Source organism: Arvicola amphibius, chromosome 2, assembly GCF_903992535.2.
Source record: "Arvicola amphibius chromosome 2, mArvAmp1.2, whole genome shotgun sequence".
Lineage (NCBI taxonomy): Eukaryota > Metazoa > Chordata > Mammalia > Rodentia > Cricetidae > Arvicola > Arvicola amphibius.
This window is the reverse complement of record NC_052048.2, coordinates 132,039,940-132,062,968: the sequence shown is the minus strand read 5'-3', so window position 1 is coordinate 132,062,968 and position 23,029 is coordinate 132,039,940. Positions and strand designations below refer to the sequence as shown.

The 23,029-nt window shown below is 49.7% G+C and overlaps 1 protein-coding gene and 1 non-coding gene across 2 annotated transcripts in view; both read right to left on the bottom strand.

The window, feature by feature from the left end:
- Cib4 (calcium and integrin binding family member 4) overlaps positions 1 to 22,672 on the bottom strand; it is a 45,437-nt gene extending 22,765 nt beyond the window's left edge. The window contains exon 1 of the mRNA XM_042054557.1: positions 22,553 to 22,672. Within this exon, the coding sequence (XP_041910491.1) occupies positions 22,553 to 22,672 (120 nt within the window). The remainder of the gene's footprint in view (positions 1 to 22,552) is intronic.
- LOC119808537 lies at positions 1,446 to 1,550 on the bottom strand. Its single transcript, XR_005284469.1, has one exon. It is a non-coding gene; the product is annotated as a U6 spliceosomal RNA (small nuclear RNA).
- Positions 22,673 to 23,029: the final 357 nt, after the last annotated feature.

Below are 23,029 nucleotides of genomic sequence, written 5' to 3'. Positions count from 1 at the left end.
GAAAGAAAGAAGGAAGGGCGGGAAGGAGGGGAGGAAGGAAGGAGGAAGGAAGGGAAGGAAGGAAAAGGAAGAAGGAAGAAGGAAGGAAAAAGGAAGAAGGAACGAAGAAGAAAGAAGACCGAAAGAAGAAGAAAAAGAATAAGACGAAGAAGAAAGAAAGAAAGAAAAGAAAAAGATAAAGAAAGAAGAAAGAAAAGAAAAGAACGAAAAGAAGAAAAGAAAGAAAGAGAAAAAGAAGAAAGAAAGAAAGAAAGAAAGAAAGAAAGAAAAGAAAAGAAAGAAAGAAAGAAAGAAAGAAAGAAAGAAAGAAAGAAAGAAAGAAAGAAAGAAAGAAAGAAAGAAAGAAAAGGGGGAGAGAAAGGTACAAGAAAGAAGGGAGGGAGAGGCTGTATATTGAAGGAGTCCTTCTATTCTGGAAAATGCAGAACTATAGGGATGGAGAAACAGAAGAGTGATAGCCATTGGTTGAGAAAGGAGAAACTAACTTTAAGGGGTTTCACAAGTAAAGTTTCAGGGTGCAGGATCTACTCTGGATGGTGCCGAGGTGGAGGGGGCGGGTCCGGCCTCTGTGCATTCTTGTCTGCTGGTGTGTGGATATGTGCAGGCTGGAGGTGTCGGGTTCCCCTGCAGTTACAGGAGGCTGTGAGCTGCCTAAGAAGGTGCTGGGTCTCCCAACTCAGGTCCTCTGCGAAATCAGTGTTTGCTTCCAACCACTAAGCCATCCCTCCTCCCCCCCCCCACCAACCCCACACCGCGTACGCACCACAGGCGTGCGCTCTCACCGGCGGCAAATTAAAAGCCGTTAACAGCAGGGTAGCAGTGAGCTCAGGAGGAAAGCCAGCCCCGCAACAGGTGAGATCACCGCAAACAGGTGCCAAAAACTCACTGAAAGGGCAAAGAGAGAGAAAGAAACACTGACTGAGTGACTTTTGAAAGAGAGTTTCAGTTGGATTCTAAAGAGGCAAAGAGAATAAGTAATCCACACAGTACTCTGGGGTCCAGGGGCGTTTGTTTCTCACAGGGGTGTGCAGATTAATCATTCTGAGACTACACCAGGGTTCAACAGATAAGCTGCAGGTAGGTTAGTTACAATGCAGATAAGTTACGAATAAGCAAGGGGGCAGAGGCCAGGGGTGATAGTCAGGGCATTAGAGTGAACTCTAATGTAATGAACTCTGTATGTAAATAGAGCACTACAAAAGCTAATGCTGATGGGTGACATCAGGGAATGTGCTCTTGCATTTGCAGGTGCACACTGCTTGCACATGTGTGTGCCTGCCTGAGAAGGTCAGAAGTCAACCTCAGCTGTCACTCCCACGTACTATCAACCTTGTTTGTTTGAGGCAGGGTCTCTCACAGGCCTGTAATATGCCAAGCAGGTATGGCCTTTAGGCTGGGAGTTCAGGGATCTGCCTGCCTCTGCTTCTCCAGCCCTGGGATGACAAATTAACATGGACTGCATCACAGATTTGTGTGTCACCCTTTGCCCAGGGGCTATTAGCTAATATTCTCTGTGTTTTTCCAATTTTTTCCAATTTTTCCAATGTGAGTGCCCAGTTTTTCTTTTAATATGGGCTCTGGGCCCTGAGCTCAGATTCCTGTAAAGCAAGCCCTCTGTTAACTGAACACGCTCCCACGCTCCAGATTTCTTGGTTTTGGTAGGTGTGCTGGTTCTGTGGGACAAGGGCTGGGTGGAAGGAAAGAGAATGTGCCTTCAGATTCCAGGAGCAAAGGTTGTAGTAAGCAAACCACATTTGGAATGAAACTCAAGGATGTATGAACAACGTCAGCACTAGGTACTTAGAATAGAAAATTTACAATATTTAGCACACAGGCACGCGCGCACACACACACAAAGACAGTCATGCAAAAGTGCCAAACGTTAAAGAACCACATCAGTAGGAAAAGATCGTGTAATGGAAACAGGGGCCAACGGGACACAAATGATGGAGCTGCCATGGACAGTAAAACAACTGCTGTCACACTCGATGTGCTAGCGGGAGAGGAAGCTGGGCTCAGAGGCACATACTATAAACCCAGCTACCTGGGAGGCTAAGGCAGCAGGGTTGCCTGAACCCGGGGGTTTGAGACCAGCGTGGGCCACAAACTGAGCCCTATCTCAAAGCGAGCAAGCCAGCATTAGAGAAGAAGTGATTTGTGAACTGTAACCGCACACATTCAAGGCGCTCTACAGTTAGATGTTCATCAGGAAAACCAAATGCTAAGAACTAGTAATAAGATCTAAGGGAAAAAATTTTTTTTCCAGAGCCAAGGAAGACCTAGACAGGAACAAAGATAAAATGACACCATATTGCTTGTCTGGGAAGATCAGTTGACAATAAAACTATTGTTTAATTCTTGGGGGGGGGGGAGTGGGATTCTTGTCCTGCTATATTCTATACCTAGCAAAGATGACCTCCAGACATGAAAAGGCACAAGAATTATTTCTTCCCAACAAACAAAGCTGAGAGAATTTGGTAGCAACAGACCAGAGCTAGGGAAAAACATTCCAGGAAGTAAAACAGAATAAGCGGAGGGAAAACACCAGAAAGAAACTTGGATCTACACAAAGGGGTAAAGGCCACCAGAAATGAGACATACACCAGAAAATTCCTTTGAAAAGAGACAATCCACAATTACATTTGAAAATGCCAACATTTTTCTGCCAATAATTGATAGAACAAGTAAATCGTCCCCAAAGTCATGAAGAATATATATAAAGACTCTCTACCAACTGGATGCAATGGACATTTTCTAGAAAGCTCCTACCTCTCACAGAAAATATACATTTATTTTTTCAAGTGCTTTTGGAACACGGACCAAAACAGACCAGATTCTGGGATAAAAAGCAAGTCACTGGATTTAAGAGGACACAAATCATATGAACTACGTCCTTTCACCATAACTAAATTAAATTAGAAATCAATAATGAAGAAAACCTCTTGGAACCCCTCAAAAAAAAAAAAAGAGAAACTAACTTTGAACTAGATGAATATAAAAGCGTATCCGGAGTTGTGGGTTTTGGTGAAAACGGTGCCCGCAGGGAAATTAGCGCTGACAGTAGAAAGGAAAGGACAGTTGAAGTGAGCATTTGACAGGTCCTTTGTCCACTGCAGGAGAGGGCCACTGGGGTCACTGGCCAGGGGATGGGAACCCATCATCATGCCACTTCTGAGTTATCTGCTTCCTGGGATGTCACTGTCCCAGAGGAATGGAAGAGCTTGTTACCAGAAGCAGTGGCATGGGGGCCACAGGCTGATGGAGCTCTGTGCTCCCTGAGAGCAGTGGAGCTCCATGACGCTTCTGTGTGGGGTTCCCTTCCATGGACCTCTGCCCGGGAGGGATTCCTACTTCCTGAGCTGAACCTGGGAATAGCCCTCCAGCACCAGGGCAGTTCTACCAGAAGGTGGCAGTGTTAGGTCAGACCCACATGGTCAGTTCGTACAACCAACACAAGTGAGCGCCTGCTGTATGCAGACAGGTGGCAGGACAGACCCTAGCCTTCCATTAGACAATGAGAAAGGGCTCACAGGAATAACTGGACCATAGCTATGTGTCACTGCCTCGAAGAGCCTTGCGGCTGCTTTTTGAACAGAGCTTCTAAATCCTTCAGCTATTTAATTAAAGTCCAAGAAACTTTCTCAAAATCATGTTTCTACGAACAAATCATGTGGACTCAAGGCATTACCCAGAATCCCTTTTCAGCTGTTAGGGGCTCCAGAGACAAGGCAGTGGCAGTGAAAATACCACTTCTTCTGCGGGCCTGAGCAAAGCTCCTAATCTGAACTCAAGTCCCTGTAGCAAGTGTGTAAGCGTGAGTCATAGAACTAGATCCTGGGGGTCCCGCAATGATGGGGGAGATACCTCTGCCTCTTCCACAAGGCTCCTGGCACTTACAGAGTCTCCCCAGAAACACGAAATGTGGGAGAAAGGTCTAAACCAAATACCGCAACCCCTTATCATCAAGGAACAGGGAAAATAAAGCTAGGACTGACGCTTTGCACAGTTCCCTGATTCCTCGAGTTGCTCAGATCCCCGGGACGGCTGCTGAGTGCTCATCAGGAAGGGAGCATACACAGTGTGGGCACACCGGGCACAGGGGAGATCACGTCTCTGGCTGGAAAGCAAGATGCCACCAGGCTACTCGGAAACGGCGCACTCTTTGAAACATAAGAACCTTTTCTTTTCTGGGTGCTGGAGAGATGGTTCAAGGGTTAAGCACTTGTGCTGTCTTTGCAGAGGGTCTGTCTGAGTTTGGTTCTCAGCACCCATAACTTCCAGGAACTCCGTTGACATGGGTGAATCCAACAACTCCAGCCTCCGGGGACAACTGTACCCATGTGCACACAGACACACAGAGACACAATTTTTTTTTTTAAGAAATGAAAACAAAACAAAAACTATTTGTTTGCAGCCCATGTAAGTAACACCATTGGTAGGCCATGGTTGGCCATGGGTAACTGAAAGTGTGGAAGGGAAAATCTCTGAAGAGCTGAAATACTGCAGACAGCAATGCGTGATGGCACGAACTAGGACAGGCAGCGTGTCCTGAGAGGAAGGACAGACAAACAGCCTCAGAGGGGAACCAGCGGAGAGCAGGACTGAGGTGGGATCAGGGAGGAGATGCAGCCAGATCCCTGGAGACACCCTAGAAAGGGGAAGAGGACACAGGGTGAGGCTAAGGGCTCTCTCCTGCTCCAGGCCCCTCGTGGTTGCCTCTCATCCCAGATACTCAGCTTCCGCAGGAAGAGTAGAACTACAGAGTACAGAACAGACGCAGAACTGGACTGGAACCCCGAAGACCCCCAGAGGCCAGGATTACTCTGCATGACCTTGCATGCCCACTTCAGGGAAGGGAGTGGGAACTCAGAGGATGAAGTTGACATAGGTGGACACCCTTCTTCTACAGCCAGGTCCCCAGGCCTCATTCCCATTGATCTGTGCCACAAAAGTTCACCCTTCTTAAAGGTCCTGTGAGCGCTGTCTCCTGGTAACAGATGGGCTGGCAGGGACAAGCCGGGGATGTGTCCTGCCGGCAGCTGGAGGCAGATCACTGACGGAACAAATACGAGAGCAGAGCAGTAAAAACATTAAATATTATTAAACAACCGTGGACTCACGAGGCCTGAGCCTGGCGCAGAGCCACCAGCTCAGTCTCTTCCTAGATTCCAGGCCCCTAGATATGTCATGCTTCCCCAAGGAACCTTCCAGAAGATCCATCTGCCCTAGACCTTCCCTGACGTGGAGGTCAAAGACCCTCAGTCTGCAGAGGCCATCCAAAAGCTGGGCTTTATGTTGTGGAAGACTTGGTTCCTAGTGAACCAAGCAGAGGTTCTAGAAGTGGGCGGTCTCCAAAATGCTAGTACAAATATTTTTTCACGTGGTCCAGGTTGGCCTTGAACTCGATGTATGACTAAGGACAACTTCAAATTCTTGATCCTCTTGTCTTTGTCTCTCAAGGGTTGGTATGCTACCAAAGTCAGCATAGTATAAGTTTTTTTATTACATTTATTTTTACACGCACACACACACACACACACACACACACACACACGCACACTTGTGCGCATGCGCCACTGCACACATACAAAGTGCAAAGAACAACTCCTCTTCTATTATGTGAGTCCGAGAGATCAAGCGCGGTCATCAGATTTGGCAACAAGCAGCCCCTTTTCCTACCGGGCAATCTCACCAGCTCCTTTTAATTTGATAGCTACGAGATTTTTTTAGGTTGCAGCTTTTAACCAGATTATACAGTTTCAGTGTTTTGTTTGTACAACTTGAACAGGCAAAAGGATAAAAGAAAGAAATCAAGCAAACCAGTGTGCCTTGCCTGGCCTGATTACCAACATCTATTAGCAACAAGAACAGCAAGCCTTCCATATGTCTTAACTAAGTGTCTGTTTGCACGTCCTGTGTTTTAGAGGCTAGGTCTCGCTATGTAGCCCAGGCCAGTCTGGAACTTGCAGCCTTCCCACCTCGGCCTTCTGAGTACTGGGATTATAGGTACACATTACCACTCCTGGCTTCTATCAGCATTTTTAATAAGTCAACTTCACGGTGTCACACAGCATATTAAACAATATTCAAGATTCTGGGTAATAACATAGCAACAAGCCACGTGATCTCAGGTAACCCACACAACCTCTCCATTTCCCCATCTGTAGAAGAAGCAGAATCAGAACTCTGCTCTCGGGTTTTTGTGCAGTTTGCATGAGACCATATTGGTTCTGGTACTGGCAGTCCCTCGATGAGTGTTCCACAGCATTGTAAGTCCAGCCCACGCTGCCTGTCCCCTGTCAGTGTCACCGTCACCCTGTCAAAGTCAGAAGTGTGTGGTGTGAGTGCCAATCAAGCCAGCATGCCAGGACGACACTCATGATTTCATACCTGCCCGGGCATTGCTTCATTGTGCAGAGAATCACAGAGGTTTGTGCCTGCTGCGGGCGGCTCTGAGCCTAAAGGGTGCTGCCATGGAAATTCCAGTTCCTTGACCACAGTGGTTCTTCTGAGCCAGCCTTTATCAGTTGGCACACAGGCATTCTCCAATGATCAGACAGCACAGACGGCTCCAGTGACCATCGCAATACCAGGAAATGGGCAAAATCTAGGGTGCCCTTGGGTCGATTACACTGGTGGTTCCTGCCGCTACCCCACAAGGCCGGACAGAGCTGGGGGCAGGGGAAGTGCCTCTGGGTACAGGGCAGACACCCAGCCTGAAAACCCTGGTTCAGCCCAGACACCCTACACCGGGGCCCCCATTTTACAATCAGGTCTCACAAAGACACTGACTGTCACACGGGTGCCCTGCTCCTTCTGTGTGCTCTTGTTTGCAATTAACTTCACCTCTGATAAGCTGGCTCTCCTTCAAACGTACCCTGCGACATGACAGGCATTCCTTTCCCTTCCTTCTCTCTTTCCGATGTTTACCGCATTTAGTTAAGAAATAAATAAATGTATTGCTGTTGGCTGCCTTCTGCCAGAACACCCAATAAAGTGCTGGGATTGTGGAAATGACTCTCTAGTTCAGTGCTATAGCTTTGCCGTTTCATCTAATTATGAAGACAGTGGGAAAACAATTGCTATTGACATTCTGAAGCCACTGGCCCTGCGAGGGTGGGTCCTGGGGGTGGGATGACCCTCTGCTTGGAGGACTTGCTGGGGAAACAGCTGCTGCCTAAGAGGAGGGCAGGAGGCCCAGAGAGAGAGAGGGGAGGAGGGCAGAGGGGCAGAGGGGAGGAGGGCAGAGCCTGGAGAGAGAGGGGGTGAGGGCTGGATAGATGCAAGCCTTCAGGATGGGACACTTCTTCGCAGCCACCCAACCTCTCCCCAGACCTCTGTGGTTACTACAGAGCTTGTCTAGGGCAGTGTTTATGAATCTCTGTTAAGAGGCCAAGAGTTTGTTTGGGTGAAAGTGAAGTGGAGGCAGAAAGGACATAAGGAGAAGCAAGAGGAGCCCCTCCTCTCCGTCCCTTGTGCCCTCTACCCCCAGGAGGAAGCACAAAAGGCAAGGAAGAGGGAGGGCCATGTACCCACAAAGTGAGGAAGTAATGAGAGAGAGGGCTGTGTACCCCACAGAGTGAGGAATTAATGGGAGAGAGGACATGTACCCCACAAAGTGTGGAATTAATGGAGAGACGGCGTGCAGCCCACAAAGTGCGGAATGGGGTGAGAAGGTTCACACCACTACAACTCCATGCCTCTCCAGGTCTCATTCAGAGCAGGTGGCTCCTGGTGCCCTAGTTGCAGGGCTGGTTTCTCTGTTTTAGCAGTGTTGCATTGTGAGGTGAATGGGGACAGTTCCTATGGTACAGGCCGAGAGCTTAATGACAGTTTCTACGGCTTTCTGAAGAAAATACGAACAAAGCCCAGGACGGCCAATATAAAAATCATTTACAATACACTTTGCACCTGTAGTCCACAGGCAGTTCATTCAAACCAGGAGACACAGTACTGGGAGGAAACCAGTTGCCAAAGGCCAGCCTATTCATAGGAAGTTTCCTGAACAGGCCTTTTGCTGCTCAGGAAGTTGTTGGTCTGGGCTAGTGTGCCCAAACCCCCAGGCAGAGCATCTAGAAGGCAGCACCATTGCTTTTGCAGTTTTCTGGGGTCACCTGTCCCAGGGCACCCTGGGACATGCCACTGTAAACTCTGTAAGATGTAGGTCTCTGTGTCACAATAAACCCCTTTGGTTGGTAGGTCTAAGCAAAAGAGACGTGATCTGTTTTGATTTCCTTGTGAATCAACAGATGGCAATGGAAGTGGGCTAGCCAAGGTGGGTCAAACCTATAATACCAATCCTTGAGGAGATGGGGGCAGGAGGATTGTCTCAAGTTGGAGCTTAACCTGGCCTGCAGAGTGAACCTTGTCTGAAACAAAATTCAAATAAAAAACACTGGGAATTGCACCCTAGTCCTTGATGGAAAATAGCCCCTCCAGGTGCCTTTGTTTATCTGTGTTTCTTTGATTTTGTTGTTGTTTATTTTTTTGCATTTGGAGACAGAGTCTCATGAAACCTTGCTGGTCTCGAGCCTAGGCATGTAGCCTCGGATGCTCTTGATATCTTCAGGATCTTGCCTGCACCTCGCAAGTGCTAGGATCGTAGGTGTTGGCCACCACATCTGTCCTCTCCCCACCCTGCCTCATGACCAGACTCCCACCAAGCTCGTTTTTATCACTGATGTGTCTTTGTGGCCCATTGTTGGGATAAACGCTGTGGCTAAAGGCAGCTTGGGGATGGGAGGGCTTATTGTCTTTATACAGCGTGCTGTCCATCATCTAGGGAAATCAGAACCCTTGAGGCGAGAACTGACGCAGAGGCCATGGGGGAGTGCTCGCTACTTCCTGGCTTGCTCCTCGTAGCCTGCTCCATTAGCTTTTTTATGCCCCCAGAACCACCTGGCCAGGGCACCGTCCTACCAAATCAATCACTAGTTATTAAAATGTTCCACAGGCTCGCCTACAGGCCAATCTTTCAAAGGCATTTTCTCAAGAGAGAGTCCCTGTTCTCAGATAACTCCAGCTTATGTCCAGTCAACAGAAGCTAGCCTGCACACTAAGGGCCTAACCATGGGGCATCGCTATCTGGGTATTTATTGGTACCAGCTGTTGACTCAGACCTCTGGCCACCTTGCCTTTTCCCCACTCCTGCTGGCCCAAGATCGACAACAAGGAAAGGAAGAAACTCTAACTTCTAGATTTACCTCCCAGGCGCTGCCCCAATGTGCGTTCCTATTGTTACTTTTACTGAAACCCAGGCAGTAACGGGTACTTTACACTGACTATGAAAATCAAGGCGCAAAGGAGGAAGGAGCAGGACGCGATAAACGGGAAAATTGGGAACCTGGTCCCCAGTCTACCTGACCCATACTTTCCCAGCATGTTCTGGAACATGTGTGGTGGTGTCAGGCTGAGCACACCAGTTCATGGGGGATCAGGCAAGAAGTGGCAAGTGTCCAGTGGGTGCCAGCACGGAGTGCAGTGGGCAGCGGAGCTAATCTGTCCCAGACACACAGTTCCTGCATCCTTTCCTCCAGTACTAGCTCGAGTGACGCAGGGTACTTAGACTGGGCCTACTACACAGCAGGAGATGTTGAAGTTGTGGACCCCAGCTCAGTTCTGGGTCCCTGTTAACACTGTCACATCTGAGAACGTTCTTGTTCATTATGCCATAATGAGGGAGTGGAGAAAATGGATCAGAGACAATAAAAACTCAGCTCTGGATTGAAAATCCGTGTGCAGAAAGACCCTTTGCCATCATGGCCACTTAGAGAGAAGTCTCTAGCTACGTGCCACAATGCTCGCTCTCCTCACATTGATCTGAGTTGAGGATGTTTAAATACCCCAGTCTTTCACTCTGTGCTTTTCCCTCCCCACACAAGGCATAAATGTTTTCCCATATTGCTACATAGTCGAGGCAATTTTCATTTTAATGACTACTTAGTTCTAGTTCCTGGAGTGGACAGCCCTGTCGACTCACTGCCTCCAAGGAGAAACTGGATGTCTAGACTCAGAAAATAATTTCAAAAAATGAAGAAAATAATACATGAGGATGTTTACTGTGATGTTATTTATAGTAGCAGAAAAATAACTAACCCCTTGAAAGAGCCTTACTGCTCAGCCCGTGAGGGGAGGGTTTGTTTGGTCAATTAGAACCCAATGCAATTATGCAGCCATCAGACCACAATCACGCCGGCTATTCAGCAACATGAAAAAAGCATTTATGCCTAATGGGGAGAAAAAACACAAAATAAAATTGCATCTAGGCACATCTACCATGTTGCAAAATAAAGCATGACCAGGGGAAAACGATGGCAAGAGAAAATAGAAAATGAAAATTTGTGTTGTGGTTAATGGGTGCCAAGGAATTGATTTCCTCTTTAAAGCTTGTGTTTTACTGACACACTACTCTTAACAACAAATTAAAAACAAACCAGAAAACAACAGGTGTTCTGGGAACCTGTTACCCTTCCCACTGGCTGATTATCAGCTTCATTTGCTCATAAGCAAAGGCTGGGCTAGGCAGGGCTGGACTTCCCACCTTCAAACCCAGGAAGAGGCTGGCCCCTTCTGCTGTACCCATCCTGTCAGGAGCAAAGGTATTCTGAAGAGAGACACTTGGTCCCTCCCTTTGGCTCTCAGACTATTTAAAGAATGGGATATAAGAAACTAGAATTTCCCCCCAGAGGCCTCATGCTGCAGGGAGTGGGGAGTGGAGCTGAAGCAAGGTCCACACCTTGTCTGGGTTATCTGGTTCTCCACACCTCTTGCTCTGTTTAAGCCTAAATCTCAGGAGTCACCAAACCTGTTTGTCCCACTTCCCAAGGCCACTGCACTGAATAGATCTCCTTTCCCGTTTTTTCACTATCATTTGTGTCTTTAATTGGTATATTAAGGTGGGGTGGGGAAGCCGGCTTGTGAGAGCTACTCAGGCTGAAGCCTTTGACCCTAAACCTCCTGGTAGCCTTGTAAGGGTGGCAGCCAGAACTGGAGTCTTGCTGAGGAAACAACTTGGTGAGAGGGAAGGTCATTGGAATGTGACCCATTTCTGTCATTTGTATCTCAGAGCCTCTGTGTTATACCTTTCCAGAGACATTCCCAACGGTGAAAGGCAGAGGACCAGTTAGCAGTTCTGATGCTTTCTACAGTGTTCTGGGAGCCGTACTGGACCTTGTGCTGGTCCCCATCTCATGGTCCCCACCCAGAAGAAGGCAGTCTCTCCCCATTTCCCCATAACCCTCCCCCCCCCCGGGTACCCAAGGGGCATTTTGAAGGAGGTGGGCACTCGGGGGAAGAGAATGGACCACTTTAGCAGCTGTCCTGTGTCTGGACAATTTTCTTGTCCCGGAGGCCATTGCTGGCAGCTGGTAAGACATGGTTTTGCTTTGTAGAGAGGAAGCCAGTCCATGCCCCAGAGCTGCTTGTTAGCTCTTCCCCTAGCTGCCCCCTGTAGGTACCAGTTTATGGGAGGTAGGGGACAGGACAAAGATAGGCTTTGCACGGATGGCAATTGGGGACAATGAGAAGCAGAAGCGTTTAGCCACCTCCAGAGAAAAGTCATTTCTAATGGGGAATGGTGTTTTTGTTTTGTTTGTTTGTTTTTTTTTTGCCACCTGAGGAGCTGTGCCATAGCCACAGGCTCTTCCTTCAGTTCTTGACTAGCTAAGCCACCATCTACTTCTGACACTCGGCCTCAGGCAGAGTGAGGGAAAGGGTGGCCTCTCTCCCAGGAGCTAGCTGAACAAGGTGCAGGATTCTCAGAAACCAAAGGACTTTCATCACCTTGGCTCCAAGTCTCACCACCAACTGCCAGGGCAAGTTTAAGGTGCCCACCAGGAGCCTGGTCCCCTGCAGGACAACAGCCAGCTCATGCAGTTATGGTCTCAAGTCCTTCTGCGGTGGAATACCATGATTTTTCTGTCACCTTCCCACTAGGAGGGGTTTGAGTCCCTCCTCCACTTTTTGGGGACAAATAACTTCTCTCCAGTTCTTTTGTGGGAGGTGGGAGACTCACAGTGGGTCTGCCAACCGCAGAAAACAGTCACAGCCTCCCTCTCTGGCCACTCCTCTAGGACTGCTGACTGCGTGTTCCACTCACTCCCAGGACCACGTCTCCTGCAGGCGGCAGAAAGCCCTCTGAGGTGGGCTGAGATGCTCCCGTCTGCTCTGTTTCTCAGAAGGAGCAAGCTGAGGTGTGACCCAGAGTGCCAGCGGAAGGTCAGGATGCCCAACGGCACGCCAGAATTGCCTAGGAGGTGCCGGTACTCAAAAGTGGGCTCTCTGGTCTTTCTGAAAGGGGCTGAGGCCAGAGCCAAAAGTGGGAGTCCCTTCTTAGCTGAGCCTGTCCCTCTATACCTGGGAGATGTCCCCCGCCCCCGTCTGGGTAGGGTGATGTGACCAATAGCACATGGCAGGTGGTGTGTCCTTCTTCCTAGCATCAGGCTCAGGTCACCAGGAAGCCCGTCAGAGCTGCAGGGCGTCTAGTCCCCGTGGAGGCTGCAGCAGGCAGAGGGTCAAAAACCCTGGGAACAGAGCCCTGGCGGGCCCAGCCAGCACCTCGTTAGGAAGCCTGAAGGGGAAGGGGGGTGCATGAGGAACAATGTTGTTTATTTTTTTCTATTTTTAAACCAGTCTGAGGTCTCTGGGGGCGCAAATGAAGTTATCAGCAAAGACATGAGGGGAATAGCGCCTCCAGCCAGTGGTTTGAGAAGGCCCTAGGGACCAGCACTCTTGAAAAGCTGAGGAGAACTTATTTATCTTGTGTTCTGAGGGCAGGACAGGGCCTGGGGTGCTGGACAAGCAAACCTCCAGGTCCACGGGCCCCTCCTCAGGCTCTCAACTCCCTGTCCCTCAGTACTGCTGGGAATGTGGGCCCAAGTCTTAGTCAAGAGAATTTCAACTGTGTGTTCTAAGCACTGGGGAAAGAGGAGTCTGCTGTGTTCTCAGTTGATAGCGTACTGGACTCATGCACAGGCAATTGACACACAGACACATGCAGACACACACAGAGGCGAGTGTGCATGTTCCCATGTGCACAAACACACACACATACACACACAGAGGCAACACGCACATGGGCAACATATACACACATGCACACATACACACAGGCAACACATACAATCCCTGTCTTAACCTGGCCACAGGCTGCCCCTGCCACCTCAGATACCTGGGGAGAGCCTTCCTCCATGTGGCCTCCTGTTCCTTCAACCTTCCCACGTGGTACTTATCCCAACCTAACTCCTGAGCCTCTCCCTGGGAGCAGCAGGCACAGCGATGCACTCAGTGTGACAGGATCCTTATGTGAATGGAAAGAGAGGAGGCATCGCTCCCATCTTAAAGGCAACGGCACTGAGAAGTTCAATGCTTTGCCCAGATGTTTTCTTTTTTTTCCCCTCTAATACCAAATGCCTCTTAGGTCTTCAGAGGACAGAGAATTTGCTCCGCCCTCAGGAACTGAGGAATGGTGAATCATTAGAGAATCAGGGGCCTGGCTGGGAGAAACATCCAGGAAGCGCTAAGTGGTAAACGGCGAGGATGGTTAGACCCTGGACAGACGTCCTGATTTGAATTCTGGTCTTTGCTGGATTCTAGATGGCTGACTGCGGGCAGGCCACTTAGCGACTCCGTGCCCCAATTCCCCCCAGCTCTCTCTGGAGACAGTAATCGCAGGCAATATCCCAGGGTGGCTGAGATGCTACATTAAAGTGTGACGTGGAAGGAGACATGGGAACGGCTGAACTCTGTGCACATGAAAACACGTACCTTTCTACTCCCCCTCCAAAACGGGCGAAAGATGAACCGAGCAACTGCACTAGGTGGGTTGTGGGAAATTCTATCCATTACCCTCTTCTTGGGTCCACTCACTGGCTACATGGTACAAAACTCCCCCAGAGGGAATGAGGGAAAAGTGGCCCTTGATATCTTTGTGGGCTTCCCGTCTCCAACTGAGGAAAATCAGAGGAGAAAAGCCAAACCCAGAACCCAGACCTTCCCTTTGATTTCTCCGGAGAGATGCCCAGTAGGAGGTAGGAATGGATCCACCAGAAAGCTGAGGAAACCGAGGCCTGGGGGAGACCAGTGCTGTGCTCGCGTAGCTGGGTGCCAGTGGCAAGGCCAAGCCCGGATGTCAGACCTGTCCCTGTGCTGCTGCTCAGCCCAGAACAGAGATGGTCTCTCACAGCACTGAGCTTTTTCTGAAACAAACCCCTTAATTCTTTGGCTGAATGTCTAAATAAGGATTTTTGCCAATTCCAAGCCCTGCTAACTGATGAAGTTGTCAGAAAAAAAGATCTAATGATGCTTGAAAATGCAGGGAGTGAGCCAGCTGCCAAATTGCCCTCCCAGCTCTGACTCGACATCAGGGAGCCTGGACCCTCCCACTGGGGCCGGGCGGGGGGGGGGGGGGGTTGAGGAGCAGGCGCTGGAGGTTGAGACTGACTTCGGTCCTGCTTTGGACTGATGAGCTGTTAACCCCTTTGATCATCCCTACTGGCAAGGAGGGAACTACTTCTTCCTCAAAGTTACCTTGTAGATTAAATGAGGTGAGGCAGGAGTTACACCCTGCTGGGCACAGCTCAAGTTTCAGGACTGTTAGGGGCTGGACTGGAGCAGCCAGCTGGCCTGAGCTCTGCCTAGTAGACCGTGCCTTGCAGCCCTTGAGGGAGCAGAGAAACCAAGATTGCGGGTTTCATTTGGAGAGGCAATGGGTCTCTGGTCGACCCCTAGTATTTATTTATCTCTGAGATCTAGCTGCTTGTCTTGGATGGGTGGAAAGCTCCAAGTGACCTCAGGCCCCTGGAGGTGGTGCTTCAGGGTGGGAGCCTGGGAGTCCAGCAGGCTCTTTGTTCTCTCTTTTTTTTCTCAGTGGAACATTCGCCCCACTCAGGAGTCTGGGTACTAGGGGTGGAGCCCAGTCTGGGGACTCCGGAATCAGACAATTCCCAGGCCTGCCCCAGGAGCCAGAGAGACTGGGTGCTAAGGGCGGGGAGGCTACCATCATATGGAGACTTACGTAGAAGCCCTGACAACACAGAGACACACAAATGTGACCTCCTGCCTGAGGAGGCGTCCTGTAGAGTCAATCAGCAGCCACCCAGGCCAATAACATTCCCGTCCTGCTTCCTGCTTCCTGCTCCCTACACACGCATATACGCACACCCACTTTGGTGCCATTTCCCCTGGAAGATGGAGAAGAGCAAATGAAATGCTTGTGTCAAGTGTATTTGGGGAACTAGATGGCCTTGGGTCAGGCTTTCGACCACTCAGTTTCCTTGTCTGTAGGTATCCAAGTGCCTCCAAGAGTATGAGACTCAAACAGGCAGCCTGGGAAACAGCTCGCAACCATATGACCCAGGGCAGTGGTCAGGCATATGGGCTAGGCACTGGGATTGTTGCACCCATCCAATCTGTTGATGTTTTAAATTTAGTTTTATAGCGTGCCAGGAAAAATAGCTAAGGATGAGGGGGGCTCAGGACAGTGGCCTAAATACAGTCTAGGGATTATTACCGGGCCCAGCTGTCCCCTCCTGCTGCCGAGTTCGCTGGATGACAATAACACTCCCTGGGCTGTCCTGAGTGTTAGGGGAGTCCTGTCAGCTCTTTATCTAGGGACTCCCTGATGGCGTGTTTCTCAGTGTTTGGAGATGTTCTGAAGATAGAGCGTGAACACCGCCCATGCTTGGAAGGGGAGGGGGCACTGTCACACTGTGTGTCCCTTCTCATCTGCCAACTTTGACTTCACTTGTGAAGGCCCCTCTGCCTTAGGCTGTGCACGCACAGTGGCCACCATGAGATGGTTGTGAGCAAGTCAGTTGCTAAATATTCAGGGAGACCCTTAGCATCCTGATCCCAGCTTCCTCCTGCTCCCACTTTTCTCCAGAGGACTAGAGGAATCACTCATACCTGAGCCATCTCCCCTAGAAAAGGAGCCCAGAGACCCAGCAGGGTGAAGCGAGATGGCCACCTACGGTAGCAGTTTGCACTAAGCCAAGGGTTCTAGCCAGGCTGGGGCATGCATCAGCCTAGCAGGGGCCACTAGCAAAGTCTATTTGCAGGCTCTCTGAGTACCCAGCCACTGCCTTGGCCTGGTCCCAGGACATATTAAGACATATTAAGAAGCTCTTCTGGAGGGGAGAGTGTGCCGCCCTGAGACCTGCCTGGTCCCCAGAAAGCCTTTCCTTAGGCCCTAAGACGTGGGAAAGGACACACATGGAGAATGTCTGAGGTGTGTCTGGCCTGATCTGTCTGCAAGAGGCCAGGCCCACAAGGCAAGCTGTATAGACTAATAGGGCACCACGTTTGGGCACTACAATCTGGACACTGAGCTTGGCAAAGAGGAAGTAACTGATGACCTCCTTGCCCTTTTCCCAGAGCTCCCAACAAGAGGCTCTGTAAGGCCAGAGATTGCACGCAGTGCACAGCCAACTACGGGTGTAGTGGGCGAAATGCACGTGAGCCTTTCTACATCAGGCATTCTCCACCAAAAATGAAAAAGAAAAGAAAAAAAGTCCCTCATCCATGGTTCCTCCTATCTTATAGTGAAAGCAGAGAGCTGCAGCAGCACCCCTAGGGGTCCCTGGGTAGAGCCCTCCTGGAGGTGAGAGAGGATCCCAGTGGCCTGTTGGGCATCTGGTCGAGGATGGAAAGGAGGACCATACAGAATGAGGACCATACAGGCATGGGGCTCTGAGAACACCACCCAAGTGGAGCATTTGGCAGGTGTGGAGTCAGGAGGAGATGACAAAAGTCTGTGCAATAGCTACCATGTGTGGGAGATGTGGAGTGACAGCGAGACTGGCATTTGTGATGCTTCACTTTACCCCCCCCCCCTCCAGCAGGGGACATTTGCACCTAGCTTCACGCCCTCTGGCACTCAACGCAATGCAAAGGGATTTCTCAGAGCTACAAACAAACACAGATTACAAGAGGAGACTGGCAGTTAACAGGCACACCTATGGGGGAACAAACACGTTGTGAGTGACCAGCAGAGAGAGACCTGAGCCCACAATGGGAAAGGTGACAACAGCCCACCCTCTAGGCTCTGGGTTTGCACGCCCTAGTAGTGCTGGAAAAAGAGGCAGTCCATGTGGACGGCTGGTGGCAAGTGTCTCAGAGCGTCTAGGATTCTGGAGCCTTCTGCACTGCGTGCTGAGAGAACACCATCTCCAGCCTTACCAAAGGTAGGGAAGCTTTGCTTGTGAGAGCCAATTAGCGCCTGGGGGACACCAGACACTGCTGAAGGCTGGGAAGTGAACGAATAAGTGGATGTTAAACTCAGACTCATCCAGCCTGTTTCTCAACTTGGCTCTAGGATGCTGGCTCAAAGAACACTCCCGTGTTTCTAGGGAATCCTCCGAAAAATGGCCCCTTCAACTCACTCTCCATTGGCACTCCAGTTGACAGACACCACCCACGGGCTCAAGATTTGAAACAGTTTTTTGGCAACCATTTCGCACTCTTCATTATGAGCAAACGGTTACCAGATATCCAAGGAAGGCCTCTGGCATGAAAGGGAGGGCTCACAGCAGCTAATGGCAAAAAGCATCTCAAAGGAAAGGATCAGAGGCGATGACTGCATTCAGGGAAGGAGACGGGGAGGGTATTAAGAAAGGGAGAAGACAGAACACAAATGAGCTCCTGGAAATCAAACGCTTAAGGGGGCGAGTGAAAGCCACATTGTGGTTGAAGACACAGTCTAGAAAGGAGAGCAGTCTAGAAAGGAGATGGTGAGTGTCTGTAGTGCAAACAGGGACTTTAGTGTGAGGCTCAGAGTCAATTGTCAAAAAGCCAGACGTGGTGGTCCATGCTTGCAATCCCAGCTCTGGGGTGGTGGAGACAGGCAGATTCCTGGAGCTGGCAGGACAGTCAGCCTAGACTTAGGGATGAGCCCCAGACCAATGAAAGATTCTAACCCAAACAATACGGTGCAGAGACGGCTCAGTGGGTAAGTGTCCTTTGCTCTGCTAGCTGAGTTTGAACCTCCAGCTCTCGGGTTAAAAAGCCAGGCATGGCTGCATGTGCCTGTAATCCCAACACCACAAAGCCAACGAATGAGAACATGTTCTCAGAAAGAAAGTGAGCATGAAGAAACAAAAAAAGCAGGACACACACATGCACGCACACACACGCGCACGTGCACACACACACAAGCATACACGTAGACGCACACACATGCACACACAGACAGACATATGGACACACACGCACATGTACACACACATGCACATATACAACACACACAATCAGAAAACAGAAAGGCTTTGGATAGCTCATTAATAACAGTGAAAGCTAAACTGTAATCAAGTGATACTTCCCAAATCCTGAAGGAAGATGGTTTCCAATCTATAATCCAGTTCTATCTAAATGCTTAGTCAGGTGTAAAGGGACAATAAGGACATTTTCAGATGTGTAAGGGGTCACAAAACACTTAGCTCCCAGTGTTCTTTATCAGAAAGCTACTAAAGGATATGCTCCACCAAAGCACAGGAGCGAAGGGAGAAGATGTGGAATCCGAAGGATGGGGAAGCAATGACATCTAGGATGCTGGCATGTTCTGCGTTCAAAGTGCAACCCTCTCCCAATGACAGCAAGTACAAGGCACCAAGAAAAAGTTCCCTAAGAAAAGGAAGCAGAAACCCCTCCCTTCTGAACGCTCTTGGCGATGAAGACAATTGGTAGAGCCTTGGTGATGAGGTAATGATATGTACAAAGAAAACTAAGCAAAAACAATTATTATATCCAAAAAAAACCAACAAAAATGTGCAGAAAGGAAAGCTCGTCACATCTTATTTCACAGCTTAGCTCCGAAGAGAGTACACGGCCCGTGGTGACGGAGACACCTGCCAATGGTTTGCATGTGGCTGTCTCCCATCTCTGCTCACTGAAGGAGTTTAATCCCTGAAGCTTTATGTTAATGGTGTGGAGGAAGTAGAAAGCAATCCTAGCTCAGAGCCCAGAAGTAAGGCTTTGGGGAAGTGATTAGATCAGATAAAATCATTCAGGTGGGGCCCTGTGAGTGAATTCTAGCGGCTTTCAAAGGAGAGGGAGAGACAGCCAGAGCTCCTGCTGTGGTGGGATGTAGCCAAGGGGAGGCCCCTCATTGCAGCCTGCAGCTTCCAGAAATGAACTAAATAAACTTCTTGAATTCTCAGTGAAGTAGCCTGCTTCAAGTATTTTATTTAAAAAAAAAAAAAAACAAAAAGACTGACTACCCAATGCCAATGTTCTTTTGCTTCAAATTATCCGATTACTACACTGGGAAGTCATGGGAGTGGGGGTGACTCATGGGACATCTTGGGAGGGTAGAGAGCTAGACACCTACCTCCAGGAGGGTCAGAGGCTGAGAAGAGTAACCTAACGTTCTCTTTAGAGATCCTGGGTATGGGGGACAGGGAGAGGCTGCAGATGGCTTGGCTAGGGCGTAAGCCGTCCCCCCACCCTTCTCCTAAGACTGCTCTGTCTTCTCTCAGGTTTTGCCACCCATTATCCCAGGTGGACACAAAGGCACCGGGCCAGGAAACCAGAAACCTGAGTCACGCCATGCCACACTCACAGTGTTTACAGAAAGCAAGATCATTATTTACAGGAAGAGAAACACTGAGCTAATTGACTTTTAAAGACATCAAATACAGCAGACAAACAGAGCATAAAACCCCACGTGGAAAAGGGGCGCAGTGTCCCAACCAGTAGGCGTCTGTGTCCACAGGCTTTTCCGGCTATCTCTGCTACCGGGAACCTTCTCGTGCCTTGCTCTCTAAGTCACCAGCCCGCTTTTTCCATGATGAAACCCAAATTAAGAAAACAAAGCTTCATTCTTCTCAGACCATCCAAGTCCCCTAACCAAGTTAAACCAATCCCTAAAGTTCCCTCCCCACCCCCCTGCCTCCCCTGCCCCCCCCCCTTCTCCAAGCCTGTCCCGGAAAAGGTCCTGGGTAGTGTGAGCAACAAGGCTCCCATCCCTGGGCTGCAGGGTTCCTCCACTTGCCCAAGACTGGAAGATGCAGAAGGTGACAGGAGTGTAGGGGACAGGAATGTAGGTTTCAGTCCAGCCTGAGGCCAGTGACATAGTGGTTGACAGCTGATGACAAAGGGAGAAAGATAAGACAAAAAGGGAGGCAATGACAGCAATAACAACTTCCACCAAGGCTCTTGTTCCCGGGGTGCGATTGTGAGTGTGTGTGTGTGTGTGTGTGTGTGTGTTTAATTAATTAGTGGTGTATAGCTGTTGTTTTGACACAGGATCTCCTGTAGCCCAGGCTGGCCTTGAGCTCTTGATTCCCCCTACTTTCAGCTCCAAGTTCTGGGATTAGGGCATATGTTATCAGGTCTGGCAGAAATTAACATATTTTAAAAGTGAATTTGATGGTGATTAGGGGTGACATTTTTTTTTTGAATGTCCTTACTTGGGAAAATTGGAGGTTGGTATCTCCAGTCCATGCTGAAAATAGACTTTAGTTTCGGGATAAAAAGTCTGGGATACACTGTGAAGGACGATCCCGAAGAGAACAAGACTCACCCCAGAGCCAGAGCTACAGACTCCGAGGAGACACCTAGTCCAGGCTCCCTTTGGTACCAAGCATATGCCAGAATACCCCTGCCAAGGGCCTCCTGGCATGCCCTGTTTGGCTCCTTTTGGTGGTGGGGGCTCATTCCCTGTGCAGCCTTGGCCATTAGAACGTATCTCCTTGTGCTGTTGAAAATTTACACAGCCCTTAGGCAGCTCTACTCCTGCCCACACTTTCTCATTCCTCGACCTTCTCCATCCTTATACTTCAAATCCATCTGGGTACTGGTTTCCCCAGCCACCTCTGCACCTGAGGGCTGTGACTGCCACTTAGGAAGGATCATGTAGCATTGGTTGAATAACTACAAAAATCCTCACTCAGTAGCCAGCTCCTCCTCGTGGGTCCCTAGGCCTCATCTTTGAGGCAGCCTTACCCTCAGAGCCCATCCTGTTCCAGACAGAGGGAAGGTGTGGCCCTCTCTGCATAATGATGGCTCCAATCACTATTCCGCCAGGATCCAAATGACATCTGCGGAAGTCTGAGTGTTGTGGCTTGTCAGCCCACCCCTGACTCTCACAAACCGTGAACAAATTTTAATTAAAACTTCAGAGTGACTGGGGAGTCCTTTTGTTGTGTACCTCTGGGCCTGGCCAAGCTGCCCTGGGGAAGGACAGGGCCTCTTCATAGCAGATAAAGTCTCAAGCCACTGTCCCTAAGGACCCGAGAAGTGTGGTGGCAGTGCTGAGAGTAGTAGGGTGTTGGGAGCCAGCAGCCTCCACCCCACCACTCCTCCCAGTTTTCATAGGGGGAAACTGAGGACTCACTGGCTTGTCTGTCTGTCCTGGGAATACGGAGTATAGGATTCAGCCTTGGTAAAGTAGAGAAAGCCAGAGGGAAACAGGCAGGTAGCTCCTGCAGTGTGTTTAGCCTTTGACATTGTGAATGACGTAGTCATCCACAAACGTCACACTCAAGAACTGCATGTATTTCAGAATGCCAAAGCCAAAATCAAAACAGACCAACAAATAAAAACAAAAAACAAAACTCATACTGTTTCAGGAGAGGTTAGGGTTTGGTGAGGGACTTCGTTCAACACTGTCATTGGCTGCACTTGTCAGGCTGCAGGTCAGATATGCCTGAGGAGCTTCCTGCCTTGGGAAGGTTGACAACATTGATGGACGGATAGACTGACGGATGAATGGACAGACAAATGGATGGATGGATGGATGGATGGATGGATGGACAGACAAATGGATGGATGGATGGATGGACAAATGGATGGCTGGAGGGAGGGAGGGAGGAAGGGAGGGAGGGGGGAAGGGAGGGAGGGAGAATTAATGGAAGAGCTGGAATCAGAGTGTTCTCTTTAAACACCTAGAAATGGACAAAGGCAGGCTAGGGGACAGGCTCAGGCTCCCCGACTCTCTCCTCTCAGCTTCTCACGGGAGAACCTGAGGATGCTCTCAACCTCTCTGTAAGAGTTCTAGTCTTGATATAACATGAACAAAAGACAAGAAGGACAGAAGAAGGCTGGGCAGAGGGCCTGAAGGAGCCCCATGGCTCCTGGTGGTCCTGTGTGGGATTCCCCTACGTTTCTAATCTCCCCAGTCTTTGGTACAAAGGGCAGTAGAAAGAACAAGAAGGTACAAGGGTCTTTGGGTAACTGAGGGGTGGAGTAAATGGTGAGTCCCAAAGGGCAGATCAGGGACTAATGGGATTGGGAGTAGGAGGCCTGTGAACAGGCCAGTAAGATCTTCCAGCTGGGCTACCACCTTCTAACAGGGAGACCTGGGGTGACTCTCACAGCCCGGCTGGGTTGTCCTCACCTGAGAGAGGGCAATGGTCAAAACAACTGTCTGGCCAGGTTTGATGGGGTGGGGGAGACAGAAATAAGTGAGAAGTATGTGAAGGCCATGTCCTGAAGGGCCCCTTTCCTAGAAATCCCAGAGCCCCTGGGAATGACAGTCAGATGAGACCCTTCAACACTCAACATGGAAGGCCAGCTCTGTGCTTGCCATACCTTCAGCCCCTCCTCATCTGGGACTCACCCTCAGAGCAGGAAGGGAGCTGACCTGGTCCATGGTCAGTGTGGCCTCCTTATAGTGCTTCCTTGAGGGGCAGAGCTTCAGGAAGGTCTTGTGGATACTGAGGAGAAAGAGGAGAGGCATCGTGGTCACACGGGACTGGAAGGGGGCCATGGAAGTCCCCTGCTCGTGTGTGCAGGGGTGTGTCAGTGAAAAAAGGGCACTAAGTGTGGGCTGACATGGAACGGGAAATATCCCCAGTCCTCCTGTGTTCCATGTTGGGGTATACAAATGAGCTGAGAACAAGGAAAGGAGAGAGGCTCCATGTAATGTTCTGTCATGTGGATCACATTCCATGGTGTTCACTCTGGAATGTCCGAGCTGGCAGGAGTGCCTGCTGTGGCTCCTTCCAGCTGCTCAGGTACAGGTGGAGATATCCAGGGCCCCTTTTGGACATCTGGATACCCTCATCCTCAGCATGTATAAAGAGGTCACTTGGTG